The sequence below is a fragment of the Moschus berezovskii genome, chromosome 28 (assembly GCF_049115385.1).
Source record: "Moschus berezovskii isolate FMDL1 chromosome 28, NW_MosBer_1.0, whole genome shotgun sequence".
Taxonomy (NCBI): domain Eukaryota; kingdom Metazoa; phylum Chordata; class Mammalia; order Artiodactyla; family Moschidae; genus Moschus; species Moschus berezovskii.
Window position 1 is genome coordinate 14,483,525 of NC_142487.1, and position 18,752 is coordinate 14,502,276.

Genomic DNA, 18,752 nt, shown 5'->3' on the forward strand with positions numbered 1-18,752 from the left:
CATTACCATAGAAATGTAAAGAACCTCTCAAGGCGTTAACTACAGAGTGATGGAAGGAGGAGAGAACTTTAGGAAAGGCAAAGACATGAATGAAAGAACGGCTGAGTGGCAGTGACAGTGCAGGAGTTGTATGCTGTAAACCTTTTTAAAACAGTTTCCAGCACATTTAGCTCTTTAGTAGTGGAAACTAAGGGATAAAAAGAGTGAGACTGCCCCAGCTCATATTGCCAAGGTAAAATTAAAATTTTAAGTGAGGAAGAAATAAACATCTGCTATCAAAAAACAAGTTCCAGGTTGTTGTTTTTTTCTTTTTAGAAGAGTGATTGAAGTGAGAAACAAAAATATAAAAGAAAGAAAACACAGCCTGGTTCCATGCGGCTTTACTACTCCTGGAGGTGATAATCATGGAGAGCGGAGAAAGCCTCAAGGGAACAAGGGCTTGCAGGGCTGAAGCCTTGGACCAGCCTCGTCCAAGAGCTCCGCGCCCTGAAAGTCCTAGTAAAAACTACAACTCCCATAAATCCCGGATCCCGAAGGGGGTGGGCCCAACGGTGTGTGGGCGGGGCCGTCAGAGCAAGCGGGGCGCTTCTTCCGCGAGGAGCTGCTGGAGAGGTGGCGGGACTGGCGGCGATGGAAGGTCTAGAGGAGAAAGAGGCGCAGGTGATGGGGCGGGAGCTGGGCTTTGCGGCCCCCGGGAAACCGCGTCTTTGACACGCCCGCCCCGCCGGCGGATCTCCTGGGCGAGCCACTTTTACTGTTTCTTTGCGGATCCCTCTTTAGTCCGGCTTTCACCGTCTGTGAGCAACCCCCTCTCCCCGCCAACCCTACCCCAACGCTGAAAAGGGAGTTTCCCGTCTTTTCCCGGCCTTCCCTGCTGGGACTCAGGCCTGGAGAGGGGTTGAGGAGCCCTCTCGTGTGAAACCTCTCTCTGGAGACTGGAGGGGGACTTATGATCCCCAGCTCAGCTTCCAGACAGGGCTCGCCGCTCACCAAGTGGTAAAGAACCTGCCTGCCAATGCAGGAGGTGTAAGAGACACGGTTTCGATCCCTGGGTCGGGAAGATCGCCTGGAGGAGGGCTTGGCAACCCACTCCAGTTTTCTTGCCTGGAGAATCCCATGGACAGAAGCGCCTGGAGGGCTACAGTTCATGGGGTCGCAAAGAGGCGGACAGGACTGAAGCCACTTAGCACACACAACCTGTTTTCCGCATCTCGCAGCTCTTGAAGCTTTCCGGCTCTGAGGGACTTGTGATGTGTTAGAGACAACTCTTTTTCAGACTTTGCGCCCGTAATAATGGTTAGCACTTGCATATTGAGCTTCCTATGATGCAAAATACTTGCCTAATACTGCTTTCGTAGCTTTGGGGAAGAACAGATTGTTTTCTGGTAATTTTGTTGATTGTGCTGTGCCTGCTTTTCAATCTCCTGACATCTAATATCTCTCTCCCTAAAGACAAATTAGGATGTGAAGTAAGTAGGATGCCAGAATATTCATAGAAAGCATTTTGTTTGCTATTGATCATTACTTGGTCTTATTTGCTTCATGCCATTGAAATAAACAAGGATTGTTAAGTTCATGTCCCTTGTAATGGTTAGGTCGCTGCATGGCTGAAAAAAATATTTGGAGATCATCCCATTCCACAATATGAGGTGAATGCTCGGACAACAGAGATTTTATATCACCTTTCAGAACGCAACAGGGCCCGAGACAGGGATGTCTACCTGGTAACTGAGGACTTGAAACAGAAAGCAAAGGAATATGAATCAGAAGGTGAGATCAATTACAGAATTTTGAATGAGATACTAACTAGAGGTAACCAGATTTTAAAAGAGTAAAGTATGCGTGCCTGCTAAATCCCTTCAGTCATGTCCAACTCTTTGTGACCCTATGGACTGTAGCCTGCCAGGCTCCTGTCCATGGGATTCTCCAGGTAAGAATACTGGAGGGGGTTGCCATGCCCTCCTCCAGAAGATCGTCCTAACCCAGGGATCAAACCCACATCTCATTATGTCTCCTGCATTAGCAGGAGTTCTTTATTACTAGTGCCACCTGGAAAGCCCTAACAGTAGAGTATACAAGATTAATTTAGTGTAGACAGCTTTTTAGCATTTCTTCTTTATTTTACCCAGATTTGTCTTACATTGTGTTGTTATAGCAACCTAATATATTACAGGGCTTGCCTGGTAGCTCAGCAGTAAAGTATCTGCCTGCCAATGCAGGAGACACAGGTTAGATCCCTGGGTCGGAAAGATCCCCTGGAGGAGGAAATGGCAACCCACTCAAGTATTCTTGCCTGGGAAATCCCATGGACAGAGGAGCCTGGGGGGCTACAGTCCATGGGATTGCAAAGAGTTAGACACAACTAAGTGACTAAAGAACAATAACAATACATTGTAAGTGTCATTATAGTATATTTTATTGGTACTCTGATTGTAAAACACTAACCCCTAAAATATAAGTCTAAACTTATTAGCCTGACATATAAGATCAGTTCAGTTTAGTCACTCAGTCGTGTCCAGCATTTGCGACCCCATGGACTGCAGCACACCAGGCTTCCCTGTCCATCACCAACATCCAGAGCTTGCTCAAACTCATATCCATCAAGTCAGTGATGCCATCCAACCATCTCATCCTCTGTTGTCCCCTTCTCCTCCTGCCTTCAATCTTTCCCAGCATCAGGATCTTTTCAAAGGAATCAGTTCTTCGCATCAGGTGGCCAAAGGACTGGAGTTTCAGCTTCAGCATCCGTCCTTCCAATGAACATTAGAACTGATTTCCTTTAGGTTTGACTGGTTTGATCTCCTTGCAGTCCAAGGGACTCTCAAGAGTCTTCTCCAACACCACAGTTCAAAAACATCAATTCTGGGTGTGGTGCTTGTGAGCTTCCAGCATGGCATTCCGGGGCCAGGGCCAGAAGGTGCAGAAGGTGATAGTTCAGCCCATCAATCTCATCTTCAGATACTTGCAAAATAGATCACGGATTCAGGTGTGGCTTTATGAGCAAGTGAATATGCGGATAGAGGGCTGTATCATTGGTTTTGATGAGTATATGAACCTCGTATTAGATGATGCAGAAGAGATTCATTCTAAAACAAAGTCAAGAAAACAACTGGGTCGGATCATGCTAAAAGGAGATAACATTACTCTGCTCCAAAGTGTCTCCAACTAGAAGTGATGAATGAAGTGAGAAATTGTTTGGCAATACTGTTGGGTTTTTTTTAGGTGTCCTTTGTTAGAGATGTAGTTCTAAAACATGTATTCATATTGTTCTGCTCACCCTTAATGTTATTACCAGATGACAATAAATGCTGTGGGAGTGTTTTTATCAAAAAAAAAAAAGCATCAATTCTTTAGCACTCAGCTTTTGTTATAGTCCAACTTTCATATCCATACATGACTACTGGAGAAACCATAGCTTCGACTAGATGGACTTTTGTCAGCAAAGTAATGTCTCTGCTTTTTAATATGCTATCTAGGTTGGTCATAACTTTTCTTCCAAGAAGCATGTAAGATACCTGTGTTTTTTAATTAATCTGTTTATTTATGGTTGCCCTGGGTCTTGCTTGAGGCACTTGGGCTTTTTCTAGGTGAGCAGGGACTACTCTCTAGGTGAGGTGCATGGGCTTTTCACTGTGGTGGCTTCTGTGGAACATGGGCTCTAGGATGTGCGGGCTCTGTAATTGTGATGCAGGAGCTTAGTTGCCCCAAGGCATGTGGAAGCTTCCTGGACCAGGGATGGAATCCGTGTCCACTGCATTGGCAGGTGGACCAGAAAAATCTTATTTTAGTAGTTATTAAAATACAGTATGTACACCCATGGCTGATTCATGTGAATGTATGGCAATAAACCACTACAATATTGTAAAGTAATTAACCTCCAATTAAAATAAATTAAAAAATAAATAAAATACAGTATGAAGAAAGGGGCTTTGAGTCCAGAAAAATCTTATTTTGCAAAAGCTATTTTTTTTGTCTATACTAATATGTAACAAAAATTGTAAGGATTTTAAAAGTTAAGATTATTTATGTCTGTCCTAGGGGTGACACATTAAATTACAAATATTTCTACTAATATATACAAAATTTTGACACAATTTTCCATACCAAAGTATCCAATAAACATCTACTTCTGCTTCACTGATTATGCTAAAGCTTTTAACTGTGTGGATCACAACAAACTATGGAAAACCCTTAAGGAGATGGGAATACCAGACCACCTTACCTGCCTCCTGCGAAACCTGTATGCAGGTCAAGAAGCAACAGTTAGAACCAGACATGGAACAACAGACTGGTTCAAAATTGGGAAAGGAGTACGTCAAGGCTGTATGTTGTCACTGCTGCTGCTGCTGCTAAGTCAATTCAGTCGTGTCCGACTCTGTGTGACCCCATAGACGACAGCCCACCAGGCTTCCCCGTCCCTGGGATTCTCCAGGCAAGAACACTGGAGTGTTTATTTAACTTGTATGCAGAGTACATCATGTGAAATACTGGGCTGGGTGAAGCACAAGCTGCAATCAAGATTGCAGGGAGAAATACCAATAACCTCAGATATGCAGAAAACACTACTCTCATGGCAGAAAATGAAGAGGAGCTAAAAAGCCTCTTGATGAAGGTGAAAGAGTGGAAAAACTGGCTTAAAACTCAACATTCAAAAAGCTAAGATCAGAGCATTCATCACTTCATGGCAAATAGATGGGGAGAAAGTGGAAACAGTGACAGACTTTATTTTCTTGTGCTTCAAAATCACTGCAGACTGTGACTGCAGTCAGGAAATTAAAAGACACTTTCTCCTTGAAAGAAAAGCTATGACACACCTAGACACCATATTAAAAAGCAGAGACATCACTTTTCTGATAAAGGTCTGTATAGTCAAAGTTATGGTTTTCCTTGTAATCATGTGTGGATGTGAGAGTTGAACCATAAGAAAAGCTGAGGGCCGAAGAATTGATGCTTCGAACTGTGGTGCTGGAGGAGACTCTTGAGAGTCCCTTAGACATCAAAGAGATCATACCAGTCAATCCTAAAGGAAATTAATCCTGAATATTCATTGGAAGGACTGATGCTGAAGCTGAAGTTCCAGTACTTTGGTCCCCTGATGTGAAAAGCTGACTTATTGGAAAAGACCCTGATGCTGGGAAAGATTGAGGTCAGGAGAAGGGGGTGACAGAGGCAGAGATGGTTGGATGGCATCATCAGTTCATGGATGTGAGTTTGAGCAAGCTCCAGGAGTTGGTGATAGACAGGGAAACCTGGTATGCAGCAGTCCATGGAGTTGCAAAGAGTCAGACACAAAGTTGGTGTCTGCTGAGTAGGGCTGGAAGGGCTGAATATCCGCATGTAGAAGAATGAAATTGGACCCTGCCTCATAATATATATATAAGAATTAAGGGACTTCTGTGTGGTCCAGTGGTTAAGAATCTGCCTTGCAATGCAGGGGACACAGGTTCAATCCCTGGTCAGGGAACTAAGATCCCACACGCCACCGGGCAGCTAAGCCCGAGCATCACAACTGGAGAGCCTGTGTGCTACAACTGTTGAAGTCCACATGCTCTGGAGCAGTGAAGATCCCGAGTGCTGCCACTGAGACCGGATGTAGCCAAATAAATGAATAAATACATATATATATATATATATATGTGGGTTGAAAAAAAAACAAGAATTAACTCAAAATGAATAAAAAACCTAAAAGTAAGAGCTAAATCTAAAACTCAGAAGACAGCATAGATGTACATCTTCATGCTTTGGATTTGGCTGTGGTTTCTTAGCTATGATACCAAAAAGAGAAGCAGCAAAAGAAAAAGTAGGCAAACTGGAAATCATCAAAATTAAAAACTTTTGATCTCAAAATTGTTTTCTTCTCATCATCAAGTAAATGAGAAGACAACACGCAGAATGGGAGAAAATATTTGCAAATCACGTGTATGATGAGGGACTGCTAGTAAGCACGGTATCAGTAACCCTCAGGAAAATGCAAATCAAAGCCACATTCCACTTCACACCTGCAAGGACGGGTACACAACTCTGAATATAGTAAAAGCCATTGAATTCTATGTTTTAGGTGGGTGATTGCAATAAAGCTGTTGAAAAAATGAAGCAAAACAAAGATCTTAGTCACCATAGAACTCATTTTTTTTCAGCCAAGCATCTTCAAGACCTTCTCATGGAGAGTGTGAATTTTTCCCCTGCCAGTCTCTCCAGCACTGGTTCCAGGTATCTGAATGCTTTGGTTGACAGTGCAGTGGCCCTTGAAACAAAGGATACCTCTCTAGCTAGGTAATTCTTGTGATTGTTTTAATTTCTGCAGTCATATATGCTATCAGGTGTTGACCTAAGGAGCTTTTGTATCTCAGGGTAATGCTATATAAGAAATTATAGAAAATAATTTTATGTTTATAATTATATAGGAAATATATGCAGAAACACTAAATTTAGTCAACTCCTTATCATTGCTAGTGAGTATGTTTGATTATTCCAGATAAACTTGGTTAAATTTATAATGCATTCTTCTTTCAGGATTAGGTTTGTGAAGGTTGGTTCTCATGTATATTTGAAAAGGGATTAGGTATCACATTAGTCCCCTCAATCAGTTCAATCGCTCAGTCATGTCCTAATCTGCGACGCCATGAACTGCAGCATGCCAGGCTTCCCTTTCCATTACCAACTCCCAGAGCTTGCTCAAACTCATGTCCATCGAATTGGTGATGCCATCCAACCACCTCATCCTCTGTCGTCCCCTTCTCCGACCTTCAATCTTTCCTGGCTTGAGGGTCTTTTCCAATGAGTCAGTTCTTCACATCAGGTGGCCAAAGTATTGTAGCTTCATCTTCAGCATCAGTCCTTCCAATGAATATTCAGGACTGATTATTCCCTTAAACAGTAAGAAAAACAGTAGGCTAAATTGCCTACTGTTGAGCATAATGATTTTTAGTCATGTTCCTGCCCTACTGGATAGAGTAGGTTTCCTTCTGACAGGCATTTTACCTGTATAAAGACATTATTCTTCTAACAACCTTAAGAAGAAACTGAGGCTCAGAGGGGTGGGTTAGATAGTCTCTCGTAGGAGCTAGTAAATGACAGAGTTGGGTTTCAAACCCCATCTGACTTCAGAGTCCTAGGACTATCCCTGTTGGATGAATCTTAGCTAGGGACTACCTTTATAGATTATAGTCAGAGAACTGTATAGCTGTTCTGTTTAACTGCTAATGCAAACGTTTGGAATATATATACATACGTATGTATATATATATCTAAGCAGAAGAGTTTTAGCCAGGAGATCATATAGGCTATATGGCAGTAGAAATCTTAATTCAATCAATTGACTTGAATTAAGCCAATTCAGCAGACACCAAATACTAAATATATGTATAACTCTATATCTCTGTTCCCCTCTCTTCTTCCCCCCTCCCTATATATATATGTATAGCTATCTATGTAGGCACTGGGGAAGCAGAAATGAAATAAATAGAATAATGAATGCCAGCAAGGACAGTCTCCACTTATGGTAAATTGAAGGAGATGGACTTGTAAAATTATAACATAGTGTGACAGCTGCAACATTATAGGAATGTACAAGTTGTAGGTAGAAAGCACAGAGAAAGGGGTAGTGAGTTCTAGAATGGGAATAAATATAGTTTTTAAGGAAATTTGCCAGCTGAGGAAGGGTATTCCAATGAGAACAGCGTGTAAAATAGTATAGAGGTATGAAAGAACATGATTAAGGAAGAATTCACATAGAAGTAAAATCATTTTTAGAAGTGAGGAATAATTGGAATAATTGTAATTATTGTCCTTAATGTCCGTTTACATGACCAGATTCTTCTTTTAGTTTTATCCCTGCAGTGAATGATTTGACCTCTGATCTTTTTTGCACCAAATCCAAAAATGAAGAAATCAAGCTTGAACTGGCAAAACTTGAGAAAAATCTAACAGCAACTTTAGTATTAGAAAAATGTCTGCAAGAGTAAGTAATAAGTTTGAAGTTGTGACAATTTTTACTGTAAAGGCAATAACAGGACATTGTAAGATTTAGTTTTGGCCAATAGATATAATTTAAAACAACACATTAGGAAATGGTAAGATAAAATGCGTTTTTAAGTAGAAAATAACTTGGATGAAAATAGGAGTGGTTGGGTACATACTTTTATCTTTTATATAGTAGTTTCTTTTTTCCCTATTTTTAAAAAATTTTTTTATTACTTATAAAGTTTTACAGAAAGAATACATCTGAGTATCATTCTATTGGTGATAACAATTGAACAATACTCATATCTGTTCTTAAGTAACTGATAATTATCAAAGATTATAATTATACAATATTGAGGAATACAGAACAAAATACAATTATTGGAGGACAGTTGCTCTACACAATTGTGTTGGCCTCTGCCACACATCACCACGAATCAGCCACAGGTGTCCACATGTCCCTCCCTCCTGAACCCCCGGTCCCATCTCCCATCCCATCCCTCTAGGTTGTCACAGAACACTGGGTTGAGCTCCCTGTGTCACACAGCCAATTCTCGCTTGCTTTCTGGTTTTCACATGATAATGTATATGTTTCCATACTGTTCTGTCAATTTGTCCCACTCTCTCCTTCCACCACTTTGTCATAAACTATGGTACAACTTAAAGTCATGTTCTATTTTGTTGCCCTTTCTTACTAGAACTCTGGTATCCCTCTTGATGTTCTGGCTCTTCTTTAGGTCCCTATGGCCCCAGAGGTTAGATGCTGTGAAACAGGAGTATGTATATGCACAAGTAATATGATGTGTAAATTTATCCAATAAATATTGACTCTGTATATGCAAAGCACCTTGCCGTGTTACATTTAGAAGAGAGGCCTTTGTGACCTCCATAATACAAATTGTCTTTAGGATCCATTAAGTCACTTTTTTGAGCAGCAGATCTACTTTCTCCAAGAATAATCAGCATAGATTAATCTTAAAGTTATTCAGTATTCCTTGAGAAAGATCCCAGATGGCAACATGGAGAGAAAGATGACCTGGAAGAATGTGTGGTAGTAGCCAGTCTGGGATATAAAATTTAAACTAGAAAATCCAGCAAGTATGTTATCTACTCTTTGAATCAAAGAAGTAGTAGTTTGCTTTTCATAATAATTTCACCAAGAAGAAAATGTTCTCAACTTTACTTTTTCAAGGGATCTCAAGAAGGCAGAGTTACATCTGTGTACAGAAAGGGCCAGAGTTGACAGTCGTCTTCAGAACATGGACTTCCTGAAAGCCAAGTCAGAGGAGTTCAGATCTGGAATTAGAACTTTGGAGGTTTGTATGAAAGACTCAATACATTGAGCTCTCTTCAGACTTCTTTTCAACTTTCATCCTCACAACTAGTCAGTATCATTATTCTCTTTTCACGACAAGAATACTGTGAAGATAGTTCAATTCAGTTTCTCAGTCATGTCTGACTCTTTGCGACCCCATGAACTGCAGCATGCCAGGCCTCCCTGCCCATCACCATTGAGCACGCCAGGCCTCCCTGCCCATCACCATTGAGCACCCCAGGCCTCCCTGCCCATCACCATTGAGCATTCCAGGCCTCCCTGCCCATCACCATTGAGCACTCCAGGCCTCCCTGTCCATCGCCATTGCACAGCCATCCAGCAGCAGGTACCAGTTCACGTGCAGGTCCCAAAGCTCAAGCTCTTAAGCCCTGCACCCGTATTGTCACCATCTTGTCACAAATCTCAGACTGTCTGAAATGACTCACATGCAACATAAAAGTGCTTAGAAGCAAGTATTGTTCTTCATCTATGATTTTTTTTTGTAGCTTTTACAAAAGCTCTTTTTTTATGTTATAGCTCTTTACATAGCGCTTTACTATGTTATATATTGAAAATATTTAATGATGGTCACTTGCAAAATAATTTTTTAAACTGAACTCCCTTTTTTGTCATTGTAGGAGCAGCTTTCAGCCCGAGGAATGGATGCTTCTCTGTCTCATCAGTCACTGGTAGCACTTTCAGAGGTTCGCTTACTTTACCCAACTTAGCTTCCTTTAAAATGTCAGTGCGCAATGAGCTTGTTTCTTTTTATAGAGTTTTTTTCACTATTGACCTGATTTCTTTTCCTTTACCTCTGTATTTTGTGTTTACCAGTATTTATATCTTTATTACTTGTTTATCTGTATATATTTTTACATTTGTTTGTTCTTTTCTTGATTTGATGGAGTCAATGACTATTGATTTATCTCTTGAATAAATGTATTGAGGTATTATGTGCTAAACCACCTAAGTATTCATATTTCTTCCCTTTCAGTAAAATACTGGCTCCTAACTCCTATAGAATGCAATTCTGGGGTTTAGGTTCTATTTATCTATTTTTGTGGTAAGAAGGAGAAATGGGGAAATTTGTTTTATGGTTTTATTCTTAAGATTTTTTGGTACATTGATTTTTGGAATGTAAAATTGACAGTTCATAAATATGTGTTTGAGACTCTTGTTTCCTGATGTTCTGATGCCTCTTAATCACATTATTTTGTATTCCCAGACAGCATATTAGTCTTAATAAATGGGAGTATTACTTTCCTGTTTTAACATCATCTAGGGATTGTGTTCATTTGTTATCCATTTACCTTTGAAGCTCTTTTATTTGTTACATTATTTAAAATGTCCTAGTGTTAATGCTTTGTCACGTTTTATTTCAGAAATATGCAGTGTTTAATTGCATTGTGAATATCTTTATTATTCTGTGTGTTTTTTTTCACCCTCAGAAATTGGCAGAACTAAAACGACAGACTATACCTTTGAAGAAAAAATTGGAGTCCTATTTAGATTTAATGCCGGTAATTATTTTTATGAATTAAAAAAAAAAAGTCTATCTCCTCCAGTTTTCTCCAAGGGCACTAAATGATCATGAAAATACTGGGTCCATGTGTAAGGACCTAGGTCCTCCTCTTTCTTCTCTTTCAGTAAAATATAAGCTCCAAATTCTTTAGAATGAACTTCTGGGGTTTTAGGTTGTATAAGGGTCTGTGTTGAAAGTCTTTATTGAATTTCTGTATTGTATGTACTTGGGAAATACTTTCTATAAGTTTTTTTGCCTTTTGAAAAGAATTGTTGTATTTTTTTTCCCCTTGTTTCCTAGCTGAGACAATATAACCTTTCCTTATTCTATTTTTCTTTAAAAGAATCCATCTCTTGCTCAGGTGAAAATTGAAGAAGCAAAGAGAGAATTAGTAAGTAGTTCCATTTTTTTCCTTCAGACTTTAAAAGATAAATGCTGATAAAGCTAAAACTCTCTTCCTCCTTTTTCTTTCCTTTCTACTCAGAGGTAAAGCACAGTCCCAAACTTGAGGTATATCATTACCATACATCTTTTAATACTTTTTTGGGGGCATATATGTAATTTTTTTTCATAAAAAATGCATAGTGGTCTTTTAAATTTTTGTATAGATTTTCCTGGATGGAAAAGGAGAGTTGAGAGGCATAGAATATTCTAGACAAAGTGAAAGTGAAGTCACTCAGTTGTGTCCCATTCTTTGCAACCCCATGGACTGCAGCCTACCAGGCTCCTCTGTCCATGGGATTTTCCAGGCAAGAGTACAAGAGTGGGGTGCCATTTCCTTCTCCAGGGGATCTTCCCGACCCAGGGATTGAACCCGGGTCTCCTACATTGCAGGCAGATTCTTGACCGTCTGAGCCACCAGGGAAATCAGGAATTAACAAAAACGTAAGAGCTGAAGAATGGAGGACTTTTCCAAGCTTTTGCGAGTAAAGCAATCTGCCTGCTTAGGGGTATGCAGTGGAAGATAGGACTGAAGTAGGTCAGTTGGTTTAGGAGGTGAAGGGCCTTAAATATAAAGAAAGTTGAACTTGGAGCCTGTAGGGCAGGGGTCCCCAGGACTGGTCCATGGCCTCTTAGGAACCAGGCCTCACAGCAGGAGGTGAGCAGCAAGTGAGGGAGCAAGAGAAGCTTCATGTATGTTTACAGCCGCTCACATTACCTCCTGAGCTCTGCCCCTGTCACATCACCATCCAGTTCTCATAGGAGTGTGAACACCAACCCTAAAGTCAAGGCAGAATATGCTGAGATTGCCACAAAATAAAAATAAAGTACACAATAAACGTCAAGCACTTGGATCATCCCGAAACCATCCACCCACCTCCAGTCCATGGAAAAAGCGTCTTCTGTGAATGTCTCCCACTGGTCCCTAGTGCCAGAAAGGTTGGGGACTGCTGCTGCAGGGGCCCACTGAAAGTTGCTCTGGGTTGCCTTGCTTTTTAAGCTAAAGAGAAACGTGATCAAGGTTATGCTTTTGGATCAGGCCAGTCATTTAGGAAGATTTTTCTGGAATCGGTGTATCAAGTGGATTGGAGGATAGAGAAAGAAAATTGCAGAAACAAGTTGGCCTGTTCAGGCCAGATGAGACGTTATGAGAACAGTGACAGTGAGACTGGATAAGAGCGACGTGAGAGAGGCTGTGAAAGCACGTCGTTTCAGAGCACGGGTCGGGAAAATCTATTCATGTATCGTGTCATTCGCCTCTCTAAAGGGTTTTCTTTTCCCCTCCTTAGATGTTTATTAGGAGTCTGAAAACTTGGAGTGTGGGAAGTGGGAAAGATAGAAAAGCAAGGAAAATCTCATTTATAATGATATTTTTTAAAATTTCTGCTTTAGTGGTTTTCCTTTTTGTTTCCCTTATTTTAAATAGCATTAGAAGTTAGAGCACTTTTTAAAATATCCTTAGTTATAATATTTATGGTGTTTCTTTCTTCCTTTAGGATACTATTGAAGCTGAACTTACAAAGAAAGTAAACATGATGGAACTGTGACCAGAGCCAAATAAATTTCACCTTTCTTAACAAAGTAGACTGAATAGGACTTTAAAGAATTTTTTCCTTGTGCTATTCCTTGTAACTTAATTTCTGTGTTCTTAGATGAAATAATGTCATTATTGATGGAATAGTGGTGTCTGGTTGTATTTTGAATTTTTATGTGCAAATGAATGTTTTCATATGAAGAAACATTGGTTTTCTGTGTTGTTAGTGGCTTGATGTCCTTCAGTAGCTCTCTTGGATGAACTCATGATAGTCATCATGTAGTCACTCACGAGGTCAGCTAAATGAAAGGGAAAGATTCTGCAGCTTCAGTTATGTGCCTCCCATGCCCCCTTCTCCTGGGATTTGCTATTGTTTTTTCTGATCCGCTTACCTGCCTAGTTCCAAATGTTAATATATGCAGGAATTTGGTTTATGAAAAAGATGACCTTTTAAATCAGTAATGGAGACATGGATGATTCAACACATGGTGCTAAATCTATACTTTACCCCTTATATCAGGATAATTTCAAGGGATCAAAGATTTAAATATATTTTTTAAAGATAGTAAAAGAAATCATAGAGGAGTTTTAATATTTTGATTTTTAAATAATCAGAGTCAGAAACTTATGACTGAAATCCAGGAGCCATAAATAAAATGATTGAAATGTTTGAAAATTTTGAATACTAAAACTTCTTGTATGGGAATATCTCTTGTAAATAAAATCAAACCATGATAAATGTAGTATAAAGAGGAAAAGAGAAATTTTTCACTCTGCACCTTTTTGTACTTTTAAAAATTTTGTACTATGGGATCAAGAATCAATTAGTTTTTTAAAGATTACCTAATTGACCTTAAAAATTTCCCTCTCCTTTCCCACAAATATGTGGCTAAATATAATACAAAATGCAAAAGACATTTGTATTTCCTTTTTTGGAGACTGTCCATGTCCTTTAGCCATTTAGGTATGATTGTTTCATCTTTTTCTTAACAGTTTATAGGTGCTTGCTTCTGGTGTGTTAGCTAAATTAATCATTTACAGTTTAAATTGTGAATATTTTCCAAGGTTATCATTTGTCTCTTAACTGCAGTGCTTTTGGTCAGGTGACTTGATGGGTCAACTGTGGAAATAACCACCAAAATCCCTCCTACCCCTGTGCTCTCCCGCTTTGAATTCTAACCTTGCTACTTCTCCCATCAAGAGATGGAGTCTATATCTTCACCTGTTGGATCTGGTTTGGCCCTGTGGTTTGTTTTGGCCAATGAGACAAATAGCAGATAGGATAAAACCAAAGACTAAAAACTTGTTATAGGTTGGAATTTGCCATCTTTTACTGAGACTACCGTGTGAAGAAATCTGGAGTACTGGAGGATGAGCAAAGAAAGGTAATTCCAGCTAAGCCCTGCTCCCACCCCAAGACCAAACAGGCTGCCAACTGCCAGATATGTGAATGAGGTCTTATACTGTCCAGTCCTACTAGCAGACTGCATAGATCAACCATGCTGTCCCAGGCCAGAAGCTCACAGAGTCAACCTGTAGAATCATAAGAAATAATAAATGATTGTTGTTTGAAGCTTATTTTAAATTTGGAGCTGGTTGTTGGCTGTAGCATCTAGTTGATGAAAGTAACCTTTGAAATTTATTTTTTGACATCCCTGATGGCTCAGCAGGTAAGGAATCGGCTTGCAGTGCAGGAGACACAGGAAACATGGGTTCAGTCTCTGGGTTGGGAAGATCCCCTGGAGGAGGCAATGGCAACTCACTCCAGTATTTTTGCCTGGAAAATCCCATGGACAGAGGAGCCTGGTGGGCTACAGTCCAGGGGTCACAAAGAGTCAGATATGACTGAGCAACTAACACTTAACACCTGAAATTTATGTTCAAAGAAAAAAGCAAAACATACAATATGAGAATCAAAAAGAAACCTAAAACCTACATAATTTTATAGAATAATAACCATATTCCATGTAAGTAAGAAAATTGTTTTGGATAAAAGACAAAGATTGAAAGAATAGGTTTTTAAAACACCTCCAGTTATTTGCTGTACTTGAACAAAATGTCTTAAAAGTAAGGATATGTAGATGCACAATCATAGTAGATAGATTACATCTTCTCTTAGTAATTTATACAACGGGCAGAAAAACAATCAGCAAGGATACAGGATATTTAAACAGCATAATTAACAAACTTGATAATGGATACATAAAGAATCCTGTTACAGACTGCCACAGGTACATGTTCTTTTCAAGTGCATCCAGAACATTTACAAAAATCATCCATATAGTGGTCAATAAAAGAAATCTCAACCATTACAAAAGGACTGAAACCATACACAGCATGTTCTCTCAATGCAATGCAATTAGATAAAAATAACTGAAAAATTGTATGTTTAGAATTTAAGAAATACATTCTAAAACTGTGAATCAAAAATTGCAAATTAGAAGATATTTAGAACTGGCAATGATGAAAGTTCTGTATATCAAAACTTGTAGGTTTCTTCCTTTGGCCATGATGAAGTAAGAGTGATCACCTTGACTAGATAGCTTTAAACAGAAAAACAAAAATAAGAAACTATAGTGTTCAGACACTGAATAACAAAGAAGCCTAGGACATTAATTCATAAGAGAAAGAAACAAGGTGAGCCTTGTGATAGACCCAGCTTAGTGATGGACAAGGTTTTCAAGTTCTTAGCTCAGAGGAGAACCCAGTCTGGTGATCTTGCCTAGTTGAGAGAGAGATGAGAATTGAGAAAATCAAAGGAAAATGTCAGAAAATATCAGAGGGTTCTGTAGGTTTGCAGAGGTGTTTCCTCAAATCTTTGTCTAAACTGATTTGCACACATAGGAGGAAATCACCTGAAACCAGTGAAAGGAACAGACTGAAAAAGTCCTGGAACATGCCAAAGAGTGGGATTATCTCATGTTCCTGTGAGCCAGAATGGAGCTACTTCCTGCTCCATAGAACACCAAGAAGTGTCCTCAAGATTATTTATTTGCCTTGGTGGTGAAAATTAGCTCAAAACCCATACCAACACGAAGGCAGCCATAGACTATACATAAACAAATGGAAATGGCTGTATTCCAATAAAACTTAATTTACAAAGATAGATGGCAAGTCAGATTTGGCCCACATACAGTAGTTTGCAAACTCCTATCCTACAACAGTAGCTTGTATAAAAGAGGTATAGCTAATACATCAGTTGTGGAGTTAGCATGGAATCATAAAAAATGCTCAGCCCAAAGAAGGCAGGAAATAAAAGATGAGACAAATAGAAAACAAGATGGTAGATTTACACATAGCCATATCAATAATGGCATTAAATGCAAATGATATTAACACTCCAATTAAAAAGCAGAGATTTTCAGCTTGAGTAAAAAAAAATCAAGATTCAGTTAAATGCTATTCTTTATACAATATTCATTTGTTTACTTACATGGCTGCATCATGTCCTAGTTTCGGCATGGAAACACTTAGTTGTGTCCTATAGGATCTAGTTCCCTGATCAGGGATTGAACCTGGGCCTCCTGCATTGGGAGCTTGAAGTCTTAGCCACTGGACCACCAGGGAAGTCCCAACCCACTTTAAAGATACAGACAGATTAAAAGTAAAATCATGGAAAATGTGTACATGTAAACAGCAATTAAAAGTTTACAGTACAGCTTCCCTGGTGATCCAGTGGTCAAGAATCCACCTTGCAGGGGACACCCGTTCTATTCTTGGTCTGGGAAGATCCCACGTGCTGTGGAGCAACTGAGCCCGTGGGGCAACTAAGCCCATGTGTCACAACTACTGAGTCTGAGCTCTTGAGCCCACAAGCTGTAGCTACAGAGCCCACATTGCAACTACTGAAGCACAGTCCTAGAGCCTGTGCTCCACAACAAGGTAAGCCACCTCAGTGAGAAGCCCCCATCACTGCATGGCAAGTAGATGGGGAAAAAAATGGAAACAGTGACAGACTTTATTTTCTTAGGGCTCCAAAATCACTCCAGATGGTGACTGCAATCACGAAATTAAGACACTTGCTCTTTGGGAGAAAAGCTATGACACACCTAGACAGTATATTAAAAAGGCAGAGACTTCATTTTGCTGACATAGGTCCAGATAGTCAAAGCTATGGTTTTTCCAGTAGTCATGTATGGGTATGAGCATTGGACTGTAAAGAAGGCTGAGCACCGAAGAACTGATGCTTTCGAATTGTGGTGCTGGAGAAGAGTCTTGAGAGTCCCTTGGACTGCAAGCAGATTGAACTTGTCAATCCTAAAGGAAATCAATCCTGAATATTCATTAGAAGGACTGATGCTGAAGTTGAAGCTCCAATCCTTTGGCCACCTAATGTGAAGAGTCAAGTCATTGGAAAAGACCCTGATGCTGGGAAATATTGAGGGTAGGAGGAGAAGGGGGTGACAGAGGATGAGATGGTTGGATGGCATCACCGACTTGATGGACATGAGTTTGAGCACGTTCTGGGAGATTTTGAAGGCCAGGGAAGCCTGGCGTGCTGCAGTCCACGGGGTCGCAAAGAGTTGAACATGACTGAGTGGCTGGACAACAAACAGCAACACACCGCAACTAGAGAGTAGCCCCTCTCTGCTCACCACAACTGGAGAAAGCCAGCGTGCAGCAGCAAAGACCCAGCACAACCAAAATAAAAATAAGTAAAAAAAAATTTTTAAAGCACGATTTAAAAGAAAGTTCACAGTATTATCAAAATAGATGTTAGAGCAGGAGATAAAGATGGAGAGTTCATGGTAATAAAAAAACCAAAACCATCCAATGGGGAAAGAACAGTTTTTAACAAATGTTGCCGGGACAATTAGATTCAAAAAATAAAGTCAGACCCTTAGCTAACATATATAGAAACTAACTCAAAACATTCGACGTGAATGAAAACTATAAAATTTTTAGAAGAAAAGTTAGAGACAAATCATGACCTTAGATTTGACAAAGGAGTCTTGGATATGAAACCAACAGCACAAGCAACGAAAGAAAAAAATAGTTAAATTGGACTCCCTGAAAATCAAAAACCTTTGTGTTTCGAAGGACACTACCAAGACAGTAGTGAGTAGACAATCTACAGAATGTGGGGAAATATTTGCAAATCATATGTCGGATAAGGGACTTATCTCCAGAATCTATAAAAACTCAGCTCAATAATAAAAGACAAATAACCCCATTAAAAATAGGTAAGGGATTTGAAAAGACATTTCTCCAGTGTATATATATATATACGAATGGCCAATAAGCACATGAAAAGATGCTTGACATCATTGATTATCAGGAAAATAAAACTCAAAACCACAATGAGATACCGTCTCATACTCACTAAGAAGGATAAAAGAGACAGATAATGACAAGTATTGGTGAGGATGTGGAACCCTCATACATTAATGGTAGGCTTGTAATATGGTACAATCATCTTGCAAGACAGTTTGGCAGGGTCTCAAATGACTAAATATCGAGTTATCATATGACCCAGCAAATTAAGTGCCAGCTGTATATCCAAGAGAAATGAAAACACATGTCAAGGCAGGAATAGAGATGCAGACACAGAGAATAAACTTGTGGACATGGCGGGCTTGGGGGGACTGAGAGTGTAGGAAGAACTGCGAGAGTAGCATTGACATATATACACTGCTGCTGCTGCTAAGTCGCTTCAGTCGTGTCCAACTCTGTGCGACCCCATAGACGGCAGCCCACCAGGCTCCCCCGTCCCTGGGGTTCTCCAGGCAAGAACACTGGAGTGGGTTGCCATTTCCTTCTCCAATGCATGAAAGTGAAAAGTGAAAGGGAAGTCGTGTCTGACTCTTAGTGACCTCATGGACTGCAGCCCACCAGGCTCCCCCGTCCCTGGGATTCCCCAGGCAAGAGTACTGGAATGGGGTGCCATTGCCTTCTCCGATATATACACTGCTGCTGCTGCTGCTGCTGCTAAGTCACTTCAGTCGTGTCCGACTCTGTGTGACCCCATAGACGGAAGC

At 40.0% G+C, this 18,752-nt stretch overlaps 1 protein-coding gene and 1 pseudogene across 2 annotated transcripts; both read left to right on the forward strand.

Annotated features, from left to right (window-relative positions):
• The first annotated feature begins 585 nt into the window (after window positions 1–585).
• On the forward strand, window positions 586–14,341 carry HAUS1 (HAUS augmin like complex subunit 1). Of its 2 annotated transcripts, none has more exons than XM_055417291.2 (9): window positions 586–660; window positions 1,596–1,770; window positions 6,138–6,273; window positions 7,826–7,960; window positions 9,155–9,278; window positions 9,916–9,981; window positions 10,726–10,797; window positions 11,143–11,190; window positions 12,737–14,341. In XM_055417291.2, exons 1-9 carry the CDS (start codon window positions 631–633, stop codon window positions 12,785–12,787), a joined length of 837 nt encoding a protein of 278 aa, XP_055273266.2. In that variant the 5' UTR covers window positions 586–630; the 3' UTR covers window positions 12,788–14,341. The 2 variants fall into 2 exon arrangements, with proteins under 2 accessions (XP_055273266.2, XP_055273267.2); XM_055417292.2 differs by having other exon boundaries at window positions 6,138–6,210.
• LOC148773577 (small nuclear ribonucleoprotein E pseudogene) lies at window positions 1,786–6,124 on the forward strand (annotated as a pseudogene).
• Window positions 14,342–18,752: the final 4,411 nt, after the last annotated feature.